Consider the following 23,980-nt stretch of genomic DNA (forward strand, 5'->3'; position numbering starts at 1 on the left):
ACCCTTTTTTGGATAGCTGGTGCAGACTCGGGACCGGGGTAAATGCTTTGTGAATGTGCCCCTGAATGCTGGGACAGAGTGAACAGGGCTGGAGGAGAGGAGCCGTACATGGTTGGGAGCTGGCTTGTTCTTGGTCATGAAGAGCAGGTCCATGCCCTCTACGTTCTTCCGTCTGCCCCTCCTCTTCTTCACAGCAGGCTGGCCATCCAGCACTCCGTTTGGTCTCATCTGGCTAGAGGCTGCTGCTGCTGTTACTGCAAAACAAAAGAGCGACGCTTAGCAAACATGCATTTGTACGGAAAATATATGTACACACACACACACACAGACACACACACAGGCACACACACAGGCACACACACAGGCACACACTGTATTTATAGTGGAGGTGTAATGGGTCACAGTTACTGATCACCCCCCACTCGTCAGTAAAGGTCTGTTTAACTAACTTGAGTCTTTGCCACTAGTTCATTATCATTATTATTTTCTTCCGCTCACTTGTGGAAGAAAATCTCATATCAGTGATGCTGTGACCCATAAGGAATCCTCACTTGTGGCTCATACTGTCAGTTCCAAACCAGGATGTTGTTCCAGCCAGGTCCTTAAATCACTGCATTGAACACCAGGCTTAATTAAACAATGAAAGACAGCTGGAACGAGGCTCTGGAATGCTTGATTCAGTAGTTGGAATGAAGCAGCCACTAGGACCACTTCTCTATTCTACAACAATAGCAACCCTTCAGGGCTTCACACTAGCCCTGCACCTAGTCCTGGAGTTCAGAACCTTCGAATAAGCATATTGTGTAAACAATCCAGGAGCCAGGAGTCTGATGTTAAATACATTGTTCCTCCTCGTACTACTACAGACCTGGGTGCAATTAGTGTGATCAGCTCATTCAGAGCAGACTCAGCAGGGGCCTGACTGTTCAAACTCCTTCAGTAAAGTACTCAAATGAGGGGGATTCTGGAAGCCCAGACTGGGGCGTGTAGCAGGGCTGGTGCGAGTCTCAAGCCCGGACCCTTTGATAGCGGACGTACCTGGAGCGGGCAGAGACTTGGAAAAGTCGGCCAGGCTGGTGTCCGAGGCGCTCTGCAGCTCCCGCAGGCGAGCCAAGTACTGCTGCTGCCCCAGGGGGCCCTCCTCGCTGTCCAAGGGCCTCTTCTGGGGGAGGGCCTGCTTCTGGAAAGTCAGCTTCAAACCACCTTCCTGCTGGTGCAAAAGCAAGGTTACTAGAAGGAGCCGCTCGTGGAAACAGCTTCGTACCCCAGCTCTCTCATTCCAGCTACCCCCTTTACATAACGATGCCTTTGGGTTGTAGTGTTATTTTTTTATCCTAGCTCGTTGTTTTTTTATAACACTTTATTTTATATCATTTGGAGCATTCTTAAATAAATGAATACAGAAGTGAATAAATAAATAAATGCATGCTATTTTGGTAACTATTTATTATCACATCCAATGAGCATTTCCTATGATAGATCACATCTACGTTACTGATTTCCACTGTGCAGTTCTGAATTTTTTTACTTCTACAGTACAATTAAGTTATATTTGCTAATGCTTTTAGGTAGATTGCATTGTTGCAATGAGGAGCAAGGGCATGCTGATTTCTCAATACACATAAAAGCAACGAGTATCCACACGCCCATAGTTCTTTCAGAAAATGTTAGATATGAAACAAAAAACAATTAGGAAAGCATCTTTAAATCAGCCAAGATTTTAAAGAATTCAGAAGAAAAAAAAAAAAAAATTCCAATAGTGTGTGAATAATTTAAAACTACGACGAGTTATTTTTTTTTTTAACTAATCCTAACAGTATCCCAAGGCAAGAAGGAAGTAGTGTGAAAAACAAACAAAAAGAAATGCTGCAGGCAGCCATTTGCAGAAAAAAAAACAACATGCCTCACACCGCAATTTGCATTCAGGTCCTAAAAGGAATAAAAAAAATAAACATACGTCATTGATTTTCACTGTAAACTCCTTTTCTCGAACATGCTTCTTCACCTTTGACATCGGAGACGACAGAGCCGGCTCGTCCCGGGGAGCCGGGTGCCCCTGGAGCCCTGTGTCCGCGCCTGGGCTATCCAGGAGCTTGGTGGTGTAAAAGGAAGCCACGGCAGTGCCATCGTAGCTCTTCCTGACTGTGGGCCATTTCCCTTTCAGCACTGCCTGGCAAATACTGTCCAGACGATTGATCATCCCCCGATCCTGGGGAGGGCAAGGATCAGCGAAACCGTAAGACACTCTGTGTTGAGATTTCATTTCCTAAAGCAGGTGTGTCCAACCACGCTCCCGGAGGGCTACTCCACTCCAGGTTTAACAGTTTACTACTTAAGGTCTGGATGGAAGTTTCACTGGTTCAATTAAACCATTTAAATCAGGGATGGAACAAAGACCAGGAATGGAAGGGCAACCATTGGCAACCCCTGTCCTAAACATTTAAACTTTAGGATTAAAAGGCATTCAAACTTTAGCACACTGGGAAGCAATAAAAACGAGCCATACAGAACTGAACAGGTGCAATGTTACCTTAGGCCAGTAGGAGGCAGCGAGCATGTACCCGCCCTGAAAGATTTGGGCGGAGCTGGGTGGCCCGTTGTCAGTGAGGAAGCTGTCCTGAGTCTCGTCGTGGGTAGTGCTGAGCGACGCCACGCTGTCTTCATCGAAACCTTTCACTACAGGGGTGACTTTGACTGGAGAACCATTGGACGGGGAAGACATTTTAAAAGAGTAAAAACACCACAAACCTTAGCTTGACTCTCGACATTTAAATGAATCAGTAACCCAGTAGTCCACACCATCTTAGGTCCTGTTTATCATCTGAACAGTCAAATGGAGGTAGTTTTCAACTTCAAAGCGTTCTAATAATACCAAGCTGGCCTTAACTATTGAATTTAGTGGACTAGCGACTCCTCCAATTGTTTGTCTTGTACGCTGGCCTTTCAAATCACATTACACTGACACACACACACACACACACACAATAACTTATCTTGCTGATCCCATGCTTTGCTAAATGCTCCAGATGACTTTATTAAAAATATCTTGTAGATTGAATCGCCACTCACCGTTCTCCTTCCTGTCCTCGGAGTCGCTGTCTTCTGAGGAGGAAGAGGAGGAGGATGACGAAGAGGAGGATCCTGACGAGCAGGAGGAGGAGGAAGAGGAGGAGGAGGAGCTGGAGCCAGACCGAGAGCATGAGGAAGACGAAGAGGAAGAGGAGGAGCGCGAGGAGGAGGATGAGCCGTCAGAGTCCGAGTCGGACCCCCCGCCCCCTTCCCCGCCCCCGCCCCCGCCTCGCCCCCTCTTGCTGCTGCGCTTTTGCTTCTTCACCGCAGAGCTGGGAGTTAGGGGTTCAGTCCTGGCTGCCACCATGCGCCTCTCTCCCTCTGCCTTGCTGTCCAGTACACCCAGGGACGCATAGTCGCCTCCCTGCGGGCTCCAGGGCTCCAGTTTGACCTTGGATTCCCCTGCTGACCCAAACCCTTCCTCCTCGGAAATGTGTGGCTCCACTTTGATCCAGTCAGTCCTTTCCCATTTTGGTCGGGTGTCCTCCGGCTGACCTGCCTTGGGGTCCTCTAACTTGGGCTGCAGTGCGAGGGGAGACCCAGCCAGGCCCATCTGATGCTGCTGCTGCTGCAGGAGGGGCGTGGGGGTCCTGGACTGCACCCCTTTGTTCTGGCTGTAGTTTCTCTGGGCCGTCATGAAGCTCAGCTCGGGGTCTCGGAGGATGTGGTAGTCCGTGCGGCTGACTCCATGCTTGGCTGCGCCGATCAGAAGGTCCCGGTCATGCGTGCCCGTTTCCCACCACACCGGCAGGTCCTGGCTGGGGTGGCACAGCTGCAGCCGCTCGTAGAGCTGGGGGTGCCGCAGCACCTGCTCCCTGACCTTGCGTAGGAGCTCGATGCGGTACAGCGTGCGCGAGGCTCGCTCTTCCGTGATCGCCTGGATAGAGATGGACGGGTCCGCAGATTCTTCAGAGGGGAAACAGAATAGAACACAATAAAAAAAGGATCAACATCTGAAAAGTTATTTTATTTAAATTTTAATTATTTTTTAAATCCATAACTTTTAGACACTCAATAATGCTAAATTTAAAAATGCTAAAAATGAGTAAATTCAACGACAAAGATTTCAACTATAAGTTTTTTCTCAATGTCGAAGACAAACGTTTCGAGTAGAAGTGTTTCTCAAAATAAATATATAAAGAAAACAAAACAATGAGTGTAGATGTCAAAATGACAGTCTCTCACTAGGTGGTGTCAGTAACATTTTTCCCCTTGCAGATTTACGATGAATTACCTCCTTCCTTGGGGGGCAGGCGGCAGACCCTTCGGCACATGGCTGAGAAAGCACACAGGTACTTCTGCAAGCTCTCGTCTGTCTTCTTGTGCAGCCTGGCCATGGCGCGGAACTTGGTCCAGTCGAACCGGCCCTGCTCTGGGTCGAACACCACTCCGAACGTGGACACCACTCTGTAGAAATCGGCCTCTTCTCGTCTGGTCCATCTAGAAGGACAAGATTATTTTATTAAAATAAAAGCTCTTTCAAAACTGCATACCTACATACACAACTAAAAATATATACAGATTGTCCACCATCTGTGCATTGTTAATGTGGTGTATGACCTCCGTGGACACTGGCATGGACAGACCAGGCATTGCCTATGTACACGTGAAGACAATGTGTTTATGCTTACATGTTTAATAGCAGTGTATACATACAGTCCCTTTTAACACTGTGGTCTGGAGCCATAGTCACGAGACTGTGCTATTTGTGTTTAGTATTCTAACTGGTGCCTTATAAAAGGGGAGTACTGTGGTTAACCTACAGTAGTCTTTCTGTAAAGTTACATTGTGCTGAAAGAGTTGAGGCTACAAATAATAAATGTCAATATAGGGTCTGAACTACCCAATAAGGCCCATTCCATGTTACGTGTGTTACAGTTTGCAGAACTCCCTCCTGCATTGTAATGTAGGCTGAAAACTTGCTGTAACACACATTTTTAAAAAGTTATTTAGCCAAAAGCTTCCTAAAGGAAAATGTTCTTGATTAAAATGTTTAAACGCTCATAAGTAGTGATTTCCAGTCCTTAATGTTGCTGTAACACATTAACCCGAAGCCCCTGCACAGTTCCACTCCTGTGTGCCAGTATTCCAGGGAGGTTCCTCTGCCTACCTTTGCTGCCGCTCTATCTTTGCTGCTATCTTGGGGTTGATGAGCTCCTGGTGTGCAGGCGGCAGGGCGCTGGGCTGCACTGGGTACACCTGCTGGATCTGCCGGATCTGCCTGTTCTTGGTGTTGCGCTGGTAGGCTGTGATGAGTCGACGCAGGCGAGTGGTTAAGGCAGACGGAGGGGGCCAGTATATTGTGTCGCCTTCCATCATCATCATCATCATCTGCCCATCTGTCACAAAACCAAAAAATGAATAAATCACAAATCAATATACTGAGCTGCAATTGGTGAATTTTTGTCAGTTTTCCAAGGATGCAATTACAAACTCCTCCTGTTCACACCACGGTACATTAGTGATTCATGGCTATAGCTGCCTTGCTAAATAATTAAATGATGCGCTTACCTCCATTACCGTCTGCAATGATCAGCTCTCCAGGGGATGAGGCATCGTCCTAAAACAGGACAACTAGACTTTAGGATGCAGTTGCATACACATATCTCAAGGGGGAGGGCTTGCTGCAATATCTGTTAAAGGCACTGGGGGAATTCAATACAATATCAATACTGTGTTGCAACAGCTTTATTCAGTTAGTTATTTTTAATTACATTTTTAAACAAAAGCCTAGTTGAAAAGGACAGGTTCTAATAATACAGAACGGCGCTTCTGTTTGTGTTCTCTTCCCTGCAGTCACACTACACCCCGAGCTCAGCACACACTACCTCCATCTCGTCCTTCAGCAGCGCTGGAGCCGGTTTGTATTCAGGGTCGTCACCGTCTCTGGAAAAATAAGAATACAAAACCTCAGAAACGCGTTAATGAAAAAAACAAACTAAACACAGTGACACACATGTCTTTCATTGTTTTTGTATAACAACTTTAGAAAAGCTATTTAATATTTGGGCGTACATGTATGGGAGTCTCAGTTTACAACGCTATTATAAAACAGGACAGCTTTGAGGCATCTTCTGGTAAGAATGTAACGCTGGTGGCTTTTACACCTACCCATCCATGTAGTCGTTTGCCCTCTGCTCTGCGGCGATTGCCTTCTCGTCAGGCTTGCCCACTCGCTCCAAAAAGCTCAGGGCTGGATCTCCTCTTATGGTGCTATACTTTTCATAACCTGCAAGGAAAACAGCAGAGCACAGGACTCTAACAACATGAGAAACATGGTGGTCTGCAGCACGCAAGTCAAATCTCTACGGGGTGTGAGGTGTGCAGGAGATCTCAACTCTTAGAAAAGACTACTCTGGGATCACTACTGTTGTACTCCCCCTTTATCTTACTGAACCAGCTCTGAGACGGAACAGAACTGTATTGTACGACGATCTGCTATTAGTTACAAACCGGGTTTTGCAAAAACAAGGTGCGAAGGTCCGATGTGCAACACGGCACAAGTACAAGATGTTCTGCAATCAATTTCCCTGTGTCTTCTAAACGCCACACAGTTTACTGGAATGAAGTTACAGCATATATTCATCAAACTCATGCTTTTGCACTCACCATGCTTAAAGACGCCAAGCAGGAGATTCTTGTCGGCGTCTGCATCCCACCAGTTAGCAGGAAGTTCAGAGTGGTCCAGTTCTGGAACCCACATGTCAATCTCGCTGGAAGAAACAATGACAAAAATTAAATGATAAAATAAACCAAATGTGTTTATTCTGTTCATTAGGACTTGATATATTTAAATTAACAGTCAATATGTACAGTGCATTGAACCGTCTGCAGATCTCTCAGCTGTCCAGTCACAGTTTCATTTAGGACATCCTGACTCTCAGCTGTTACTAAACCTGAGAAGTGTCACACATTTTGGATTCCTCTGAATTAAAATAGTTCTTCTGAACATCCAGCAGATCTTGCAAATTAATTCAGAAAGCAGGCTGTTAAATAAATTAATTAAAAAAAAATCAAATCTTTAACATGAAGCCTTGCTTAGTATCACCCTAACAATTCTTATCTTAGAGTATGTTGGAGAGAGCTAAAGATCTTACTCCATGGGGCTCAGTCATGCAGTCTCTCTCTCTCTCTCTCTCTCACTCTCTCTCTCTCTCTCTGTGTCTCAGTCTCGCTATCTAGCTTGCAGCACTAGTTACTGAAGGCATGCTACATTACAGTGAAGGATCATTTACCATGCATTCTGAAAGCGTTACCGAATTTAACACTGGGGCTCTATTTATAGATCCTTCCTGGACTTCCCTAACTTGGAAACGGGTGGAAAAGCAGCGATATGTGTAAATAAATATGCACAGCTTTTACTAGAACTACATTCTTCAAAAAAATTCTAAAATATCAAAAAAGGAAGGTCAAAGACTGTGTAGTTAAGTTCCATATAAAGATGCACTGCCCCCCTTTTATTGAACATGCACAATGTGATGATAAAATACACTACTTCACCACCCTAGAAACATATCCAACCAGCCAGGCTCTAATCAGAAACATTCTAGATTATACAGCATGCAACTATCAGAGATAAACACCACACCCTTCGCTCGACTCTTCCTGGTACACAGTATTACAGAAGACTGCTTGGGGCTACACAGCAAACCGCTTTGCCAGCAGCAGACACACACGCACTTCCCAGTGCACTTCATAATTACGTTAACCTCTACCAAGCGCTGCCCATAAACAAACAGGTGAGCGATTAGAGATATTTACCTGGAATCAGCCCCGTCAATCACCTTCTGGAAATGGTCTCCTATTACCTCCTGCTTCAGATAATACAGCATCCTCACTCGAAGCAGCACCCTGGAAGACATGGCCGAGTGTTAAACCCACAGAAGAGCCGCGTGCGATTTCAAAAGCACCGCACACACAGCCCTGGAGCAAAGACATGTGAACAGTCAGCGTCCCTGGCCTCGGGCTTCATACAGAACTGCGTTGAAAGTGTTAGAAAGCTGTGAAAGGCTCACTTGTTGCAGTGGTGTTTGATGTGCTTCTTATAGCCCTCGTCCTGCAGCAGGTGTTCTGGGTTGTGTTTGCGCAGCCACTCTGCTTTCTGGATATCGAAAGTGCTGGGCTGAGTCTTCATCTTCTTCCCTTTGCGGCCCCTGGGCACAGGAGCGGAGAGCCCTGGGCGAGGCAGGCCATTATTGTCACAAAGAAGAGTGGAAACACACACAAAACCAGAGCTCATACTGCGGGCTGCAGCAGTGGCATTCAGCCTACCCCACCTCAAGCAGCCAGCGTTTTACAATGGGTTTGAATCCTGTGCATTGACGCCAACACAAATCAACGTCAGTAGGAGTCATGTGAAAAGGCAAGCATGCCGACAGCTATTCAAATAACTGAAATTATTATTTAAATATAATTTTATTTCACACAAATAACAGAATAAATTTGGTTGATACTCGAGTGCTATCCAGGAGTTCTGATGTACAGGTGTCTACCGGCTACAATTCACTAGTACAGTAGTTTCAAAACAGAGACTACGTAGCTATTTCCAAGCTCTTCTGTATATGGCATTCTGCACAGAGCTCTCAGTATCAATGAACTAAATGCAGAGCCAAACACCTGTGCAAGGAGTTGCTTGCCTGTGTCAGCCACTTTGGACTGAGCTAGGCAGCTGCCTGAAACAGGACACTATGGGCAACATTTATCAAGGAGCTGGTTTTTCATGAAGGAAAATAGCTAGGGATGTCAATGGTACATTACTTAGTATTGTGAAGTTTTAATAATTTATTTTATCCATTTATCAAAACCTGTGTCATAAGACCAAAGCTCCTTTTATTCCAGTGGGGGTCGTTTTTATGAAAGAAAAATAAACCACCAAACACATTCTTTATTAAGGGTTAACAACTGAATATATCAAGTTTCTCTTAGTATATCACAATTTAGCATTATTGAATGTTTGCAGTTATGGATAATTAGTGCTGGGATGAACACAGGATTTTCATGTTCGACTATTTCGCACAATTTAAATATTCGTTTGGATATTCATTTTTCAAAAAGCAATAAAAGCCATTATATTGCTCTGAATGCAATGTGCAAACGGAAACTGAAATTTAACTTAAAACACTTCAAATAAAACAAATGTGGAAATTGACTCACCGTTTTGGTTCTCGTTTATTACATTCCACATAACAAATTCGCAACAAAAAATGTATAATATATACAATCTACACAAACATTTTCAGGAAGTTGGGTGCTGTTTAAGCGAGGCATTCCAGAATGAAATGCTAGCTTTTTTTCTATCCCATGAGATTCTGACTTGCTCGCAAGCAACACAATGCATTTTTGTCCCAGAGAGATCACTATGTGTGCGCCCACATAATCTTGTTTGTTTACTTTTTTCTGTCTAAAACTTTTAAATAGAGGCTCAAGAGCTGCTGCGTTGATCCTGTATTTTTTAGTTTTTTTTTTATATACATTCATCTCACATATCATGTCGCGCAAATTCTGACGGGGCAGTAAATAAGTGCAAGCTATTTTTGTCATTTGTAGCGAATATGAACATCTGATTTTTGTATCCGAATACATGTCAAAAAATATTTGTTTGAATATTTGGATATTTGTCCCAGCACTATGGATAACACAGGAATAGAAAGAAGACTCCTTTTGCATAGCATATTCACCCATTACAGCTTTTACTACGAGCTTGATTAGCCACAGCGCACAGGTAGCAAGCTCAGGTGTGTCTGATTAGACTCATAGTAAAAACGGTTGATGAAATCTCCAGGATGCTGCTCATGCCTCACCGAGGTGGTTCTGCAGCTCCTTGGTCTGGCCGTCCTCGCTGGGAGCGATCAGGTCCCACATGAAGCTCTTGATCTTGTCGTCGCCTCGGTAGTGCACCAGGCAGTAGGAGAGCAGCGCCCGGCAGATGACTTCCACGTCGTGCTCATTCAGCTGCCTCTTGAAGCGGCTGTGCTGCAGGATGTCTCTCCAGCGGCCCCACCTGCCCCACAGACACACACACACACACACACACACATCCAGCCGGTGAGACCGTGTGCTTTCAACAATAACGACACCCGATGCACAGGACATGTACATCCCACAGAGATAGAAACTGACTTACATATAGATGATGTACGTAAAAATATAAACATAACGTGAGCACAAATAATTACAATTATGCTCAATATCAAGAATGCCATAACCTAGTTATCACAATTGGATAAGTTATTCTCTACATATAACCACATACAGTCGCTAATATCCCCAGCAGGTATGATAATGGGTGTAACAGAACAAACTGGTCATCCCTCGTGGCTTTGGAAGTTACACCTTCACTGTTCATTCAAAAGCTTCACTGGCTGATAACCATTTCTGCTGCAGACTGACAGTACAAGAGCCTTCATAAATCATCACCCAAGCTATCCAGACAGAATACATATCCTCAATGCAAGTGCTAGGGTCATGAGGCAGCAGCTTTCTGGCTCTAGCAGGAGCTAGTGATTACCTTAGGTGACCTCACACCTCAGTCCACAGGTGACCTGGTCGCTGCCACTCTTTCCATCTTGGAATAAGGCTACTTAAAAGCTGTCTCAAGCTACAATGTTCCCATACTTGAATGCTTGTTTCTCATAGAGTATTTATTTTGTTTTTTCCTTTTCAAGCTTGAAGGGCATCGCACACCGGCTACGGTTCTTTACACAAAATTTAACTACCATTTCTATTCATGTAACAGATATGTACAGTTCTTAACACACCGTGCACACCAGGAATGAAAGAGAGTGATGCCTTGCTTTCAGTTCGATTTGATTTGTTGTGCTTTAAAAATGTATCTGAAGTCTGAAGCAATGGCCTTGAGGGGCCTCAATTTGCTCAGAAAAAAAACAGACCCAACCCCCTCCACATGCCGTGGTAACCGCAGAGAAGGTGACTCGCTGCCTGCTTCTGCTCCCAATCCAGAGACAGCTGTGCAGCCTGCAGCAACTGTCAGGCTTTTCAACACTACACTGTCTCCAAGGAGAATGGCTCCTCTGTTGTGTGACAGCAAGCTCAGAAAGAACAAAAAACAACCTTGCAGTCTCTGAGCAGCTCACAGCAAAGAAGCAGAGACAGCTTCCAGAATCTTACCGTCGCTTCCCTCTTCTCTGCAAAAGTTAGATCAACTTCATTGCAGATGCTGTGTTTCACTACGGGTGGGAAATAAGTCAGACAGCAATGCCTGGGCTCTTATCAAGCCAATTAGGTTTGATGGTCCTCAGTGGACAGCGGTTTGCACCTCAAATGCCACACACAGTTCAGCACAATTTGCACACAATACCTCAAAAGCAGCCCCCCTCTGCCTGCACCCCGATGACGCACGGCGCCCCCCTCTGCCCTGCACCCCGATGACACACGGCGCCCCCCTCTGCCCTGCACCCTGATGACGCACGCTCACCCATAAACCAGCAGGTTCTTCTCAACCCGGAAGCACTCAGTCCTGCCGTAGCCGCTGAGGCGGTCGTGCGGACGCCGCAGTTTGGGCTTGTCGTCGCCCTCGCTCTCCCCCTCTGATAACTCTGCCAGTTCCTCCTTCGTGGCGCTGAAGGGCCGGGTCTGCTTCCTCACTCTCGGGGTGTCGATCACCAGGCTGTTCTGCAAAAGGCAAAGGAGCAAAGACGTCGATTTAACGAGCCGGTTCACTGGTTAACCTGAGCAGGGACACCATTGCTGGTGTTGCTCAATTCCTGGCTCTCCCAGCAGGGGGCCACTATTGGGCATACATTCTATTAAGGGAAGGCCTTAAATCAAAATGTGAGCTCATTTCAAGAGAGGTTGACGGGGAGGAGATCTTTTGTATGTTAACTGGTCAAGGGTATCTGCTGTCTATTCTATATTTGTTTAGTGTTGATATTTAATTTGAATAGAACTGAGGACAGCGAGCTCATAATTATGTAGCAGATGTCTTTAAGAGATTTGCTAGCAGACATGCAAGTAAAAAACATATATATATATTATATATATATATATACACACATATACAAGGAAAAATCTAGAACTTTTACAATTCATTGTAAACATGGCCTTTATATTAACCAAATGAGTAAATTATGGAACGGTGAGATATGGAGGAAGCACTGCGTTTAACATCTTCTCAACGCAGGGTCCGGTTTAGTTCAAACTGGCTGAGCGGTTCTTCCATGATTCGGCAGGCAGGATCTAATGGGATTTGGCTGCCAATGACACCCCTGCCGTTAAAATCAGTCTCTGATCTTACATTTAACTAAAGAATATTACCTGATCATATATCAAACTTTCACCTCAGGAGCTAGAGACTACACCCGAGCACCACCTGAGAATACGACCACTTCTACAAATAAATACGGTTCACAACGAAAATACCCCAGCCAGTAAACTTGCATAGCTGCAGTTATAGAATATGCTGAGCAAAATTAATAAGTCTTTTTTGAATCTACAGATGTCTTCTCACAGGTTATTACGAGGGGTAGTACAAAACTATCTTCATCATCAGTGCCGTTCCTTGAACCCAGTGTCTGCTGTATGTTTCCACTGAAGACACACACGAAGAATTTCTATTCTCAAAAAGTTCCAATGCCCTACTTACTCTGTCATTGAGGGCATCCATATCAATCTCTGCTTTCTTAGCCCACTTGTCCCAGAAGTTTGGATCATCCAGAGAGATGTCTGTCCTGTTCCCTGATGCCACGAAACTGGCCTGAAACAACATCGAATCAATTTAGGAGTGGCGTAAGACTGTGGTTCAGAAAAAACACATTACAGTAAAACTCCCAGCAAACCAAATGGACTGGCAACTGCATTCAAATGGAATTTAATATGTGCCTTTGTTAACGTTAATGCTTCCCCTCCCTATTCTTTTGACTTCCAGTTAAATCCAAGACCACCAACTTCAGCCACTTTGTCTATCTGAAGAGCATGAGTATATTTTATGCAAACACCTAACAGACTAATATGTTTTTTAAAAGACTTACATGTTTATTAAGAATTGTAGATGAAATTTAGATCAACAACTTGGAATACTAAACATTGCAAGTCCCAGGTTAAAATGCATCTTTTGTAACTTGTGCGCAAGTTTAGAATGCAAACATATATAAAAAAGATAGAAAGAGCAATTTACTTTTGCAAAAGTGGAGCCCCTCCCCTCCGACTCTATGGTGATGGTTTTGGTTCGCCGCTGCAGGATCTGGTCGATGTCTTCCTCGCAGAATTTGGACCCTTCATCCTCCTCGTCCATGATGGCCCCGTAGGCCCCTCTCCGCAGCAAGTCCTCAATCTCCTTCTTGGAGAGCTGCTGCATCTGCTGGAAGACACAAATACAACAGGATGTCATTAGCACACACACACACATACCGTGAAACTTCAATTCAATGCCTCCGGTGTTTATTTACAGCAGACCCGGCGCGTACTGGAGACATGCGGTTATTTGAGACCGGCGTTCATATTAGATCTCTAGCTTCACATGATTCATGCGGTCATGAGAAGCCGCTAACACACAACCTTGTGGCAACATCGTAACTCAATTTAAACATTCCAGCAACTTTGTGAAAAGTTTGTGTGTCAGTGGGAACTAAGTTACAGTTTTGTTTCATAACAAAATTACATTGTACTGTACACCCACAAGTATAAAGCAAAAGTATTTTTATATGCACTGGTTAACAAGGATACGGTATGCAAAACATTGGAAAATGAACAAGCAGAAGTACAAACTTCTAAAATGTTTCTAAAAATGAAGAATAAAAGCAATAAGTATCATTATCAAATTTATTGTTTAACCTCAAACGTGTACATTGTTAATACAACAAAACACGTTGAAATACACCAAGAGGTATGTATCTGACCTGCTTTCAGAACGCTTAAAATGATCAAAACTTTTAATAACGTAATAACTGCATTAAACAAATATGCATTACATGTAGGCCTACCTTAAATTACATTTTCTATTATTATTATTATTATTTATTAATCCTGAGAGTCACTTTCATTGCTGTCACTTATTAGCAGGTCATTACACTCTAGCTCCTCCTCATCTTACTCAGCTTCAACGGCAACGACAGAGACCGAGCGTTTAATAGACAGCCGGCTTTTAATAGAGACCCGGCTTTTAATAGAGACCCGGCGTTTATTCACAATATCACTGTGCACACACTTACCCCCCCGGTGCTGTTGTCTCTCCCACTCATGCTCTGCAGCACAGCCTTGTCCAAGCCCAGCTTCAGGCTGGCTCTGTCGAACATCTCCCTCTCGTAGGAGTTGCGGGTAATCAGCCTGTACACCTTCACCGCCTTGTCCTGACCAATCCTGTGGCAGCGCGCTTGAGCCTGCAACAAGACAGGGAGAGACTTGCATCCACTCATCCTAAACCTCAAGACAAAGTGATCTGGGGACAGGTATACATACATATACATGTCTATATCAACAGCCATATATGAATATGATGTTTACTGGGATCTATCATTTCCATGGCAATATTTCAGGGAGTGTACAAACCATACGAACCATCCAAATAGAAATTAATAGTGCTGGTCTGTTTTTAAAACGACTAATACGTTTCTCAAACCAAACATGTATGTTAAAGCAACAATTGCTATTAAAAAGAACCAATATAACACGTACAGCTGTCTCTGCATTTTGTATTCAAATGGCTACTATTGATTTTTTATTAAAATAAATGAATAATTCAATAAATAAAAGCGAGGGCTAGGCAATACGTTTTTTGGAATGGTAATAGATTATGATGAGATACTCTGAACAAATCACAAATCCGAACAGGATCAGGAGACAACTGGTTCGGATTAGGAGAGTCGACTGTAATTCGACAGACCTGGGCAGCTCCACAGTTGTACAGTATAAACCCCCAAGGTGCTCTCACCTGCAGGTCGTTCTGGGGGTTCCAGTCCGAGTCGAAGATGATGCAGGTATCGGCTGCAGTCAGGTTGATCCCCAGCCCGCCAGCCCTGGTGCACAGCAGGAACACAAAGCGGTCCGAGTCGGGCTTGCTGAAGCGATCGATAGCTGCCTGCCTCAGATTCCCCCGCACTCTGCCGTCGATCCGCTCGTACAGGTACCTGCAGAACAGCAGCAGCACAGTACAGCTTCAGCAGCAGCACAATACAGCTTCAGCAGCAGCACAATACCGCTTCAGCAGCAGCACAATACCGCTTCAGCAGCAGCACAATACCGCTTCAGCAGCAGCACAGTACCGCTTCAGCAGCAGCACAATACCGCTTCAGCAGCAGCACAATACCGCTTCAGCAGCAGCACAATACCGCTTCAGCAGCAACACAATACCGCTTCAGCAGCAGCACAATACCGCTTCAGCAGCAGCACAATACCGCTGCAGCAGCAACACAACACCGCTTCAGCAGCAGCTGGCAACTGCCCTGTTTTACTAAGCAAACACATTGATTCAAATGTCAAGTTAAACAGTGGCATACAGTGTACTTGGAAGAACCATCTCTGCCTTATTAGCATTAAAACCTCAACAAATCTTAGGCACTTTGATACTCTCGTTGCAGCCTCTAGCTAGCCCTGTTTATACTATGCATTTACCATGTTTCTTAATGTGCTTTACCATACCTCTCTGTGGTTTGCAATGCGTACCTATGATTTCCCATGCTTTATTACACTTTGCTCTGCTTTTGCTATGGTAATCTCAATCAGGGATCGCTTGGATTCTGCGGAGAGCAGCCAGACGGCTCTTTACCTCCTCTGGATGAGGTAGTCCTCCAGGATGTCCAGGCAGCGCACCATCTGAGAGAAGATGAGCACCTTGTGACCCCCGGCCTTCATCTTGGGAAGCAGCTTGTCGATGAGGACCAGCTTCCCTGCGGACTGGATCATCGCTTGCAGGTGGAAGTTCGGGGAAGCCGGGCTGTACGTCTCGCGGAAATCTTCCAGGATTTTCTCCTCCGCCCCTGCGGATCACAGAATAGTGCAAAAGCATTTAAATTGGAGATCTTAACAAATACAAAAAACTATAGTAATGACAATACATTTTAATGTCTTATTATACAGTGTTTGAAAAAGAGAGTCTTGGTTTAATGTAATGTTAAAGCATTGCTAAAGACTGGCACCTTGCCCTTCTCATGTTGCACTACAAACCCCGGATAGAAAGCTGTGCCTCTTAGTGTCGAACACTGGGGCAACACTGGTGTATGAAGCACCCACAATCACAGTTAACATACAATTAATGTGTTGTTATGTGATGAAAACATAGAGAAGTACAATATCTGATCAATATACAGCTATGGACAAAGTTTTGAATCATTTAGCACGGAAACATCCATCCATCCATCCATCCATCATTATTATATCGCCCTTCACTATACTGCAGATTTGAATATATTGCGGTCCTGGAGTTGGCTCCCCATTTTTACAGTCTAACTGCGTATGCCTTAGCTGCACGATACATAGACAATTTCACTTAGAATTACTGTTTGTTTTATTTCGTACTGCACATCACAAACAAAAATATACAGAACAATTAAAAACAAAGCATTAACACTGTGCTGTTATCATATACACATGAATTGCACAATAACACAAAGCAAATTAAATATCTACTTGCTGAAGCGGTTTTTATTTTAGCCAACGAGGTGTTCACGTGTGGCAGCAAAAGCCACAAGGCAGTGACGTCAGCTCCCTAGCAACACCCTCCACAGATGAATTAAAATGGTGTGCTGCTTTTTATACAGAAAATGATAAAAAGCGGGTTTCGTAGAGGATTTATACTGGACCCTGACGCACCCGATAAACGAGGAAGTGGTTGTACAGTATTTGTTAGCCTATTTGTTTTTCCTACAGCTTGTCCTCCAATTCCCTACACTAGTGATTCATGCAATATTTCTACAGTAAATACAGTACTGGTGTCATTCAGTAGCAGTGTGGAGCGGTGGTTAGGGCTCTGGACTCTTGACCGGAGGGTTGTGGGTTCAATCCCCAGTAGGGGACACTGCTGTTGTACCCTTGAGCAAGGTACTTTACCTAGATTGCTCCAGTAAAAACCCAACTGTATAAATGGGGAATTGTATGTAAAAATAATGTGATATCTGTATAATGTATAATGTGATATCTTGTAACAATTGTAAGTCGCCCTGGATAAGGGCATCTGCTAAGAAATAAATAATAATAATAATAATTCAAACTGTAAAGAACTTCTCAGTCTAACTTCCGTTTTGTCTCTCCCTTTTGATACAGTATCTGAACTGAAGAAAAGCTGCGCTGGCACTTTATGACACAGACCCCTTATTCAGCATTCGTTTTATAACTAAATAAATATTAAGGCCTATTACGTGGTTATCTTGCCTAACGCATTTACTTTTTTGCTGCGAGAGGAGCTGCGGCTTCACTATACATGCATTACAGAGAGGGAGTTATTTTATTTTGTATTTTAGTCAGATGTGTGTTGTTATGTGTCCCATGAGGGAGGAAACTGACAATGTGATTGACCAGATCCAACCTCTGTACATTTTAAACTCTGTTTCATTCACCTCATTGTGAAAATAAGAAAGCTAGCATCATATTGTTTGTGGGACTCATATGTTCCTTGTACCTAAAAGGGTTAAGAGAAAACGGATCCTCAAGTGTTATATGTAAACTGAATTATTAAGGTGTTTCACACAGTCGCCCCCCGGCACTCCCAGTTTGAGCTGCCGTGCTCTGTGCTGAAGCCGGTACCTTTGATGAGGTAGGGGTGGTTGCAGCACTTCCTGAGCTCCATCATGGTGTTCACCAGGTTTGGGACGTTGGCCTGGCCCACGCCTTTCGACAAGAAGGAGAAGTTCTTCTCCAGGATGGCTCGGTAGTACTTCTTCTGGATGTTGGTGAGCTCCACCTCGATGATGGTCTCCTGCTTGGGAGCCAGCTTCTTTTCCACGTCCTCCTTCAGCCTGCGCAGCATCATGGGCTTCAGGATGGCCTGGAGCTTCTGGACCTGCGGACGGGAGAAGCATGATGAGAGACAAAAGAAAAGCTAGCTCTTAGAAAGCAATTCCAATGCTTGGCAGTAAGAAAGACAGCAAGTCCCATAAGGCACCAACGTCAAGGTGTCTGGAGCTTCTAGACTGTTGCAGGAACATGAACAGACAGGTACTCGTGAGAAATATATGCAACAGCAGAGCAGGACTGAAGAGGCATGTAGATGTCCTCACAAAACACCTCGGAACACAGACATGAATACACACCAGGGATGGAAATAAGACCCCCAACTGCAAGGTAGTTTGATCCACTCCTGGTTTTACACATTCCCATACACATGCAAAAATGACAACTTCGGAAGGCAAGGCTGTTCTCGGATCAAGGAGAAGTCTCCAGGCAGCAGATCCGAATCTGCACAGAGTGTCCCCAGGCTGTGTACGGAATGTTCCGTGCTGGCCAGGGTCCCGTTTGCACTCTGCAGCATGGGAATCCTGCCACCTCTCTGACTGAGTTCAAACAAACAACCAGACAAAAATATACAGCGTTCTCACAGCAATATCACTCATGACATTATGAGGTGCTCTACAAACGGCTGCATCTCCCAGTCAACACTAAACACAAACAAAATAAAATAATCCTGCATTGCCGAGATGCTTTACTTAATTACTAGACAAAAGTAATAACTGTACATTGACAGTTAAAAAGCACGAACGAGCAACAACGATTAAGCAAAGCACTCTACGCATTTACAATGTCTGCATGAAACGGTTCCAATGTATCAGGCAAAAGAAGAGAGATAGAAGAGAGAGAGAGAGAGAGAGAGAGAGAGACTGTCTAACCACCCAGCTAATGGAGCTACTCGGCAGCAGATTCCTGCAGTACCTGTTCCTCGGTCTTGAGGTCTCCGAATTCCTGCATGAAGGTGGATTCGGAAGGGAAGTGGGATGGCTCAAGGAAGTGCAGCAAGCTGAAAAGCTCCTCCACTGTGTTCTGCAGCGGGGTTCCCGTTAGCAGCACCTTGTGCTCCTGGATCAGGGCAGGGGAGGGGGAGGGAGAGGGGGAGGAATGGTACACCGTGTGAAGATGTGGCTTTCATCCATAACCATTAAAACACTCAGTTTAGAAAAACTAAAAGAAACGGAACAAAGATCAATGACAGCAAACGTTTCATCTAGAAGTGATGTGTGTGCTGGTAAACTTCTAGAAAATATTCTTATCTTCATTTTCCCTCAAGTATGTGACCTGCTATAACAAGTGCCATTCACACCTCTGCAAGGTTAAGGTCTAATTCGGGCAAAATCAGCATGTGCTCATTCTCCTCAGCATGAAGAGACCCCTCATACTACCACCTAGTGATATAAGAACAGGAAACTAAACTTATTTCCACATTGAAGACGGGGGAGAAAAAATATACTGTACATTATTATTATTATTATTATTATTATTATTATTATTAATTATTATCAGGCGCCCTTACCCAGGGTGACTTACAGTACAAAAATACATATCAAGAATTATTAAGTTCTTGGGACACATCTCCTTTGATCACAAAAAACCCTAAAAACTATCGAGTTTCTCATGAAACAAATCTGTCAAATACATTTTGATATCTTTGACATCGCAGTGCCACAGGACAATTTACCAGCGATTTAAACACACATCGTTAAAGCCTTCTCATACCAGATTCATGAGCTTGAACCCCTCCAGTAATTTACCAGCGATTTAAACACACATTGTTAAAGCCTTCTCATACCAGATTCATGAGCTTGAACCCCTCCAGTAATTTGCAGTTCTTGTTCTTCAGCCTGTGAGCCTCGTCGATGATCACACAGCGCCACTCGATGGCGTTCAGCTCCGGGGAGCCTCCGAGGATCATCTCGAACGTGGTGATGATGGCCTGGAACTTGTACGCTCCACGAACCACGCGGCCCTGGAGATGAAAACAGAGACGGGAGTGAACCAAAGATCTGGATTCTCACCCTGAGCTACACCTAAACCCCACTACTTAATAAGAGATGCTGAAAACAAATACTAAATCAATTATTATTATTATTATTACTACTACAACTGCTGGTGATGCACAGTAATCATCTCCATGGCTATTTGAGAGAGGAGAGCTGAACGGGGTTCTCCTCATACTCAAGCTGTGCAATGAAGTCTGTCTGCTCCTGCCCAACAATCCAGTAGGAGGCAGGCTTTGTCTTTGAGTTTGCGTCTCCTTATGCACTCCTAATACCAGCAAACAACTCACCATGCTGTCTAGGAGCACGGTCCTATTTGGAAAAGCAATGGATTTGGAGGGATCCCTACAGGCTATCATGCAAGGTCCGTGCCGACACAGTAAATGTTTTTGTTTTGTTTTGCACTGTAAACATTTCCCGCAGACTCTGTTAAAAAGCTCTCCCAGTTTGTCACTCGGTACTCGGTACAAGGCTGGTACCTTGGAATCCCTGCAGTACATCTCGTACTGTTGCAGCATCTGCCGGCTGATCATGCTGCCGTGGTAGACGATAACGTTGAGGTGGGTCCAGGTCCTGAACTCCCGCTCCCAGTTTGCGATGGTGGAGAGGGGGGCGATGATCAGGAAGGGCCCCCGGATTCCCGTCAGGTAGATTTCTTCAAGGAATGTGATGGACTGGATGGTCTTGCCGAGGCCCATTTCGTCAGCAAGAATACAGTTCCGTCTTTGTGTGTGTGGGGAGGGGGGGGGGGGGGGATAAAAATACAAATAAAAATAAATAGCTTTCCCCCTTTACCTGCCCTCATGTTCTTACAGTACAAGCGCAGATTCACAGTCCGCTACCAGGACACCAGCTGAATCTACACTTGTCATTAAGTGATTACATACAATGATACAGTGGCACACTGTTGCAGGAGGGACTTTACAGACAAGATCATTTCCAGTGCGCTGGATCCAGGGTTGTGATCAATTCCCTTTTTTCAATTCCAATTCCTTTTTAACATCAATTCCCAATTCCACTTCCAATTCCCATTCCCATTCCCAATTGGAACGGAAGAGAGGGAATTGAGCCCGGCCCTGGCTGGATTTGGCACTAACACCCACCTATTGTACCAGTTGAAGAGAAGCCAGTTCACTCCTTCAAGCTGGTAGTCCCTGAGCTGGTTTCCATTTTGATACTCCCTGGATTCCTCTTTTTTCTTCCACATGTTGGCTGGAGGTCGCTCCTGTGTACAGAGCATTAACAGAGGCATAAAGATCCGTAAAATATACAGCATTACTCATCGATATACAGCATTACTCATCAACAAAAATACCGATAATTAGGTATTCAACACAAGCAGGACAGCAAAACTGGAAACAACAGAAGTTAAAACAGATGACGTTAATTATTTTTAATGATTTAAAAAAAAAAAATGTTATTAAATTAAAATCAGCAGGACCACACAGGCTGGGTTTGAGGTTGTCTGTGTAATCATGAAAAACACACACAAGCATGGCTGGCTTTGTATAGAGAGAACAGTGTGGAGAGAGTGTGGAGAGAGGGGTCCTACCCTCCTTCGAGGGTCTGCTCTGGCTGCCTGCAGTAGTTCAAACTCCTCGATTTTAGACTGGTCAACGTCTTCCTTCAGCTCCCAAGTGCTGTCTTCATAAGGCAGCGAGCTCCACTTCACCAGGTAATAAATCAAAGGCTACACGAAAACACAACGTTTGAACAATAAATAAATATAAATTACATTTTTATCATCGCCACCAAAATGCTGCAGATGTATTATTTTACGATAAGATAACTTAAGAGGGAAACGTTTGTTCAATACCAGCTTCACAGTGAATCAGGAGAATACAAGGTAGGTCACTGAAACACTGGCTTTCAGTTCATTTATACATGCGTCTTTTCACAAAGTACAGTATGAGTGTGCATATAAATGAACTGCATGGAGGTCCGAGTCCAAAATAGCAGCACAGCCCTTTTTTCAACACATACCTTCATTCAGGCACAATAAAGCATGAAATCCATTAGAGCCCTGCAGAACCTGACCTTTTAAAAGAATACAAAATCAAATATCTGCAGGACGTGGAGACTGTGCTGTCCACAGCTCTGCAATAATTAGTGAACAGGATCTGTCACAATGGGTCTCCTGGGCTGTTAGCGTAGGTCTCCAGGTTCCTCAGTGAGAAATTAAATGACTTAAACCCTGTACAATAACACAGATTTATGGCTTTGCATTACCTTTAAAACATTAAGCTTTTTCACCCATCATTGGGTTACTTACTTTGGGTTACTTACCAAGAAGCAGGGGTTGACTATCCTAAGCTGACACATTTTTTATTAAATAAATGGAGCTCTTGCCCCAATCCTAGTATGCACAAAAAGGACAGTAAAGTCCTTACCTCGCCTGTGTCCTTGTCCTCACAGTAGGAGACGTCTAGCACTCTATCTACCTCGACATAGTCTGGGTTGAACGGATCCTCCTCCATCTACAATGGAAAGGAAGGACAATGAGCTGCGGTGTGGAGGATGTGGCTGATTAATGGGAACACACAGCTCTGCTACATGGCTTACATCTGCAAAGAAGTGGGCCCTTTGTGCTTGTTTAATCTTGAATCGTTTAATCTTCAGATGAATCCTCTTGTCCTTTAAGAGCTGTTGTTCTGTGGCCCATTCACAATGCAAATAGGAGCTGGAATACAGCAACACACAGGAGGTTCAATAATAAGAATACATACAGAGGGTAAACACGTTTTTTTTTTTTAAAGCTATGCTTTGAAAAAAAAAAAAAAAAAAAGGACAGTTACCCCTCCCATGTACACATGCCTTAACATTCCCAAAAGATAGACCCCCCCAAATCTCACAAAGCTATGACCCCCCCAAATCTCACAAAGCCATGTCCAGAATGTCTTGCAGCAAATCTATATTCTGCAGATGAAATAATATTTTCTCATCAACACATTTTCTATAAAAATAAAAACAGACCAACAAACAGAATTCTTACTAGTTTTTGTATTTTACATAAAACTCTTCAACTTCAGCCATCACTCCTAGTGTGACCTGAAACAGAACAGTGTGATTATTGTAGACAGCCTTCACTGTAAAAAACATAAGTGCAGCAGGGTTGATTCCCCTGCACATGTGGAAATTAGTGCTGGTGTAATTTATATGGGGAAATGGGTTTATTGTGTGGCACCTTTTATTTGTAGTTTTTGTACTGTGTTTTATTTTGCCTTTTGTACAGCCTGCTGTATGTGTCCTCTGTGCGTTACCATCGTTGGTAGCGTCACATGACCTGTTTATTTATTATTATTATTATTTATTTCTTAGCAGACGCCCTTATCCAGGGCGACTTACAATTGTTACAAGATATCACATTATTTTTACATACAATTCCCCATTTATACAGTTGGGTTTTTACTGGAGCAATCTAGGTAAAGTACCTTGCTCAAGGGTACAGCAGCAGTGTCCCCTACCAGGGATTGAACCCACGACCCTCCGGTCAAGAGTCAGAAGCCCTAACCACTACTCCACACTGCTGCCCCTATTTACTTTGTTTTGTGTTAATAAATCCTGCGCGCCTTTGCTAGCATTTCAACTCCACCTCCCATGTCTCTCTGTATTGCCTAAGCAGCGGTTACCCACACACATGACACGAGCACCCTGTCACGATAAGATATACAGCAGTGCTCTTAATACTACAGATCGACCACCAGTTTCCCAATCCATCAATCCACAGGCAGAACTCAAATGCATTTAACAGGACACAGGGGTGGGTAATCACACCAGGGCCCAAGTCTGAACCAAGCTGACACACAGGTCTCGCTGCTACGCTAAATTATTAAAAAGGTACAGCTGTCTGATTTTGTTTCTTTCATGCATTCATTCTAAGTGCTTCTTACCTCTTTTTTCACTCTCCTCGAAGACATGATTTTATCAACAACCGCTGCATCTTCTTCACTCGGGTTCTCCTAAAGAACAGGGAACGATCACTTTAGAAATGAAAGCACTTATAAACACAGTCGAAGTAG

General features: G+C 44.1%; 1 protein-coding gene across 15 annotated transcripts in view; it reads right to left on the reverse strand.

The window, feature by feature from the left end:
- Nucleotides 1-23,980, reverse strand: part of LOC117425687 (chromodomain-helicase-DNA-binding protein 9-like) — a 67,907-nt gene that overhangs the window by 6,948 nt on the left and 36,979 nt on the right. For 6 of the 15 annotated variants that reach the window (XM_058993944.1, XM_058993938.1, XM_058993952.1 and 3 more), the window contains 30 exons: nucleotides 23,852-23,920; nucleotides 22,954-23,009; nucleotides 22,524-22,641; nucleotides 22,352-22,438; nucleotides 21,514-21,651; nucleotides 21,065-21,186; nucleotides 20,441-20,684; nucleotides 19,754-19,930; nucleotides 18,883-19,026; nucleotides 17,761-18,016; nucleotides 15,788-15,998; nucleotides 14,954-15,149; nucleotides 14,235-14,402; nucleotides 13,202-13,384; nucleotides 12,671-12,781; nucleotides 11,504-11,700; nucleotides 9,870-10,069; nucleotides 8,085-8,244; nucleotides 7,831-7,920; nucleotides 6,679-6,782; nucleotides 6,181-6,298; nucleotides 5,898-5,955; nucleotides 5,581-5,629; nucleotides 5,180-5,408; nucleotides 4,304-4,509; nucleotides 3,070-3,975; nucleotides 2,531-2,694; nucleotides 1,958-2,209; nucleotides 1,039-1,210; nucleotides 109-254 (listed from right to left, as the gene is read on the reverse strand). In XM_058993944.1, coding sequence (XP_058849927.1) covers nucleotides 109-254; nucleotides 1,039-1,210; nucleotides 1,958-2,209; nucleotides 2,531-2,694; nucleotides 3,070-3,975; nucleotides 4,304-4,509; nucleotides 5,180-5,408; nucleotides 5,581-5,629; nucleotides 5,898-5,955; nucleotides 6,181-6,298; nucleotides 6,679-6,782; nucleotides 7,831-7,920; nucleotides 8,085-8,244; nucleotides 9,870-10,069; nucleotides 11,504-11,700; nucleotides 12,671-12,781; nucleotides 13,202-13,384; nucleotides 14,235-14,402; nucleotides 14,954-15,149; nucleotides 15,788-15,998; nucleotides 17,761-18,016; nucleotides 18,883-19,026; nucleotides 19,754-19,930; nucleotides 20,441-20,684; nucleotides 21,065-21,186; nucleotides 21,514-21,651; nucleotides 22,352-22,438; nucleotides 22,524-22,641; nucleotides 22,954-23,009; nucleotides 23,852-23,920 — 5,331 coding nt within the window. The remainder of the gene's footprint in view (nucleotides 1-108; nucleotides 255-1,038; nucleotides 1,211-1,957; nucleotides 2,210-2,530; nucleotides 2,695-3,069; nucleotides 3,976-4,303; nucleotides 4,510-5,179; nucleotides 5,409-5,580; nucleotides 5,630-5,897; nucleotides 5,956-6,180; nucleotides 6,299-6,678; nucleotides 6,783-7,830; nucleotides 7,921-8,084; nucleotides 8,245-9,869; nucleotides 10,070-11,503; nucleotides 11,701-12,670; nucleotides 12,782-13,201; nucleotides 13,385-14,234; nucleotides 14,403-14,953; nucleotides 15,150-15,787; nucleotides 15,999-17,760; nucleotides 18,017-18,882; nucleotides 19,027-19,753; nucleotides 19,931-20,440; nucleotides 20,685-21,064; nucleotides 21,187-21,513; nucleotides 21,652-22,351; nucleotides 22,439-22,523; nucleotides 22,642-22,953; nucleotides 23,010-23,851; nucleotides 23,921-23,980) is intronic. The other 9 variants (XM_058993947.1, XM_058993953.1, XM_058993946.1 and 6 more) reach the window with 6 other exon arrangements.

This window comes from Acipenser ruthenus, chromosome 20 (assembly GCF_902713425.1).
Source record: "Acipenser ruthenus chromosome 20, fAciRut3.2 maternal haplotype, whole genome shotgun sequence".
NCBI classification, from domain to species: domain Eukaryota; kingdom Metazoa; phylum Chordata; class Actinopteri; order Acipenseriformes; family Acipenseridae; genus Acipenser; species Acipenser ruthenus.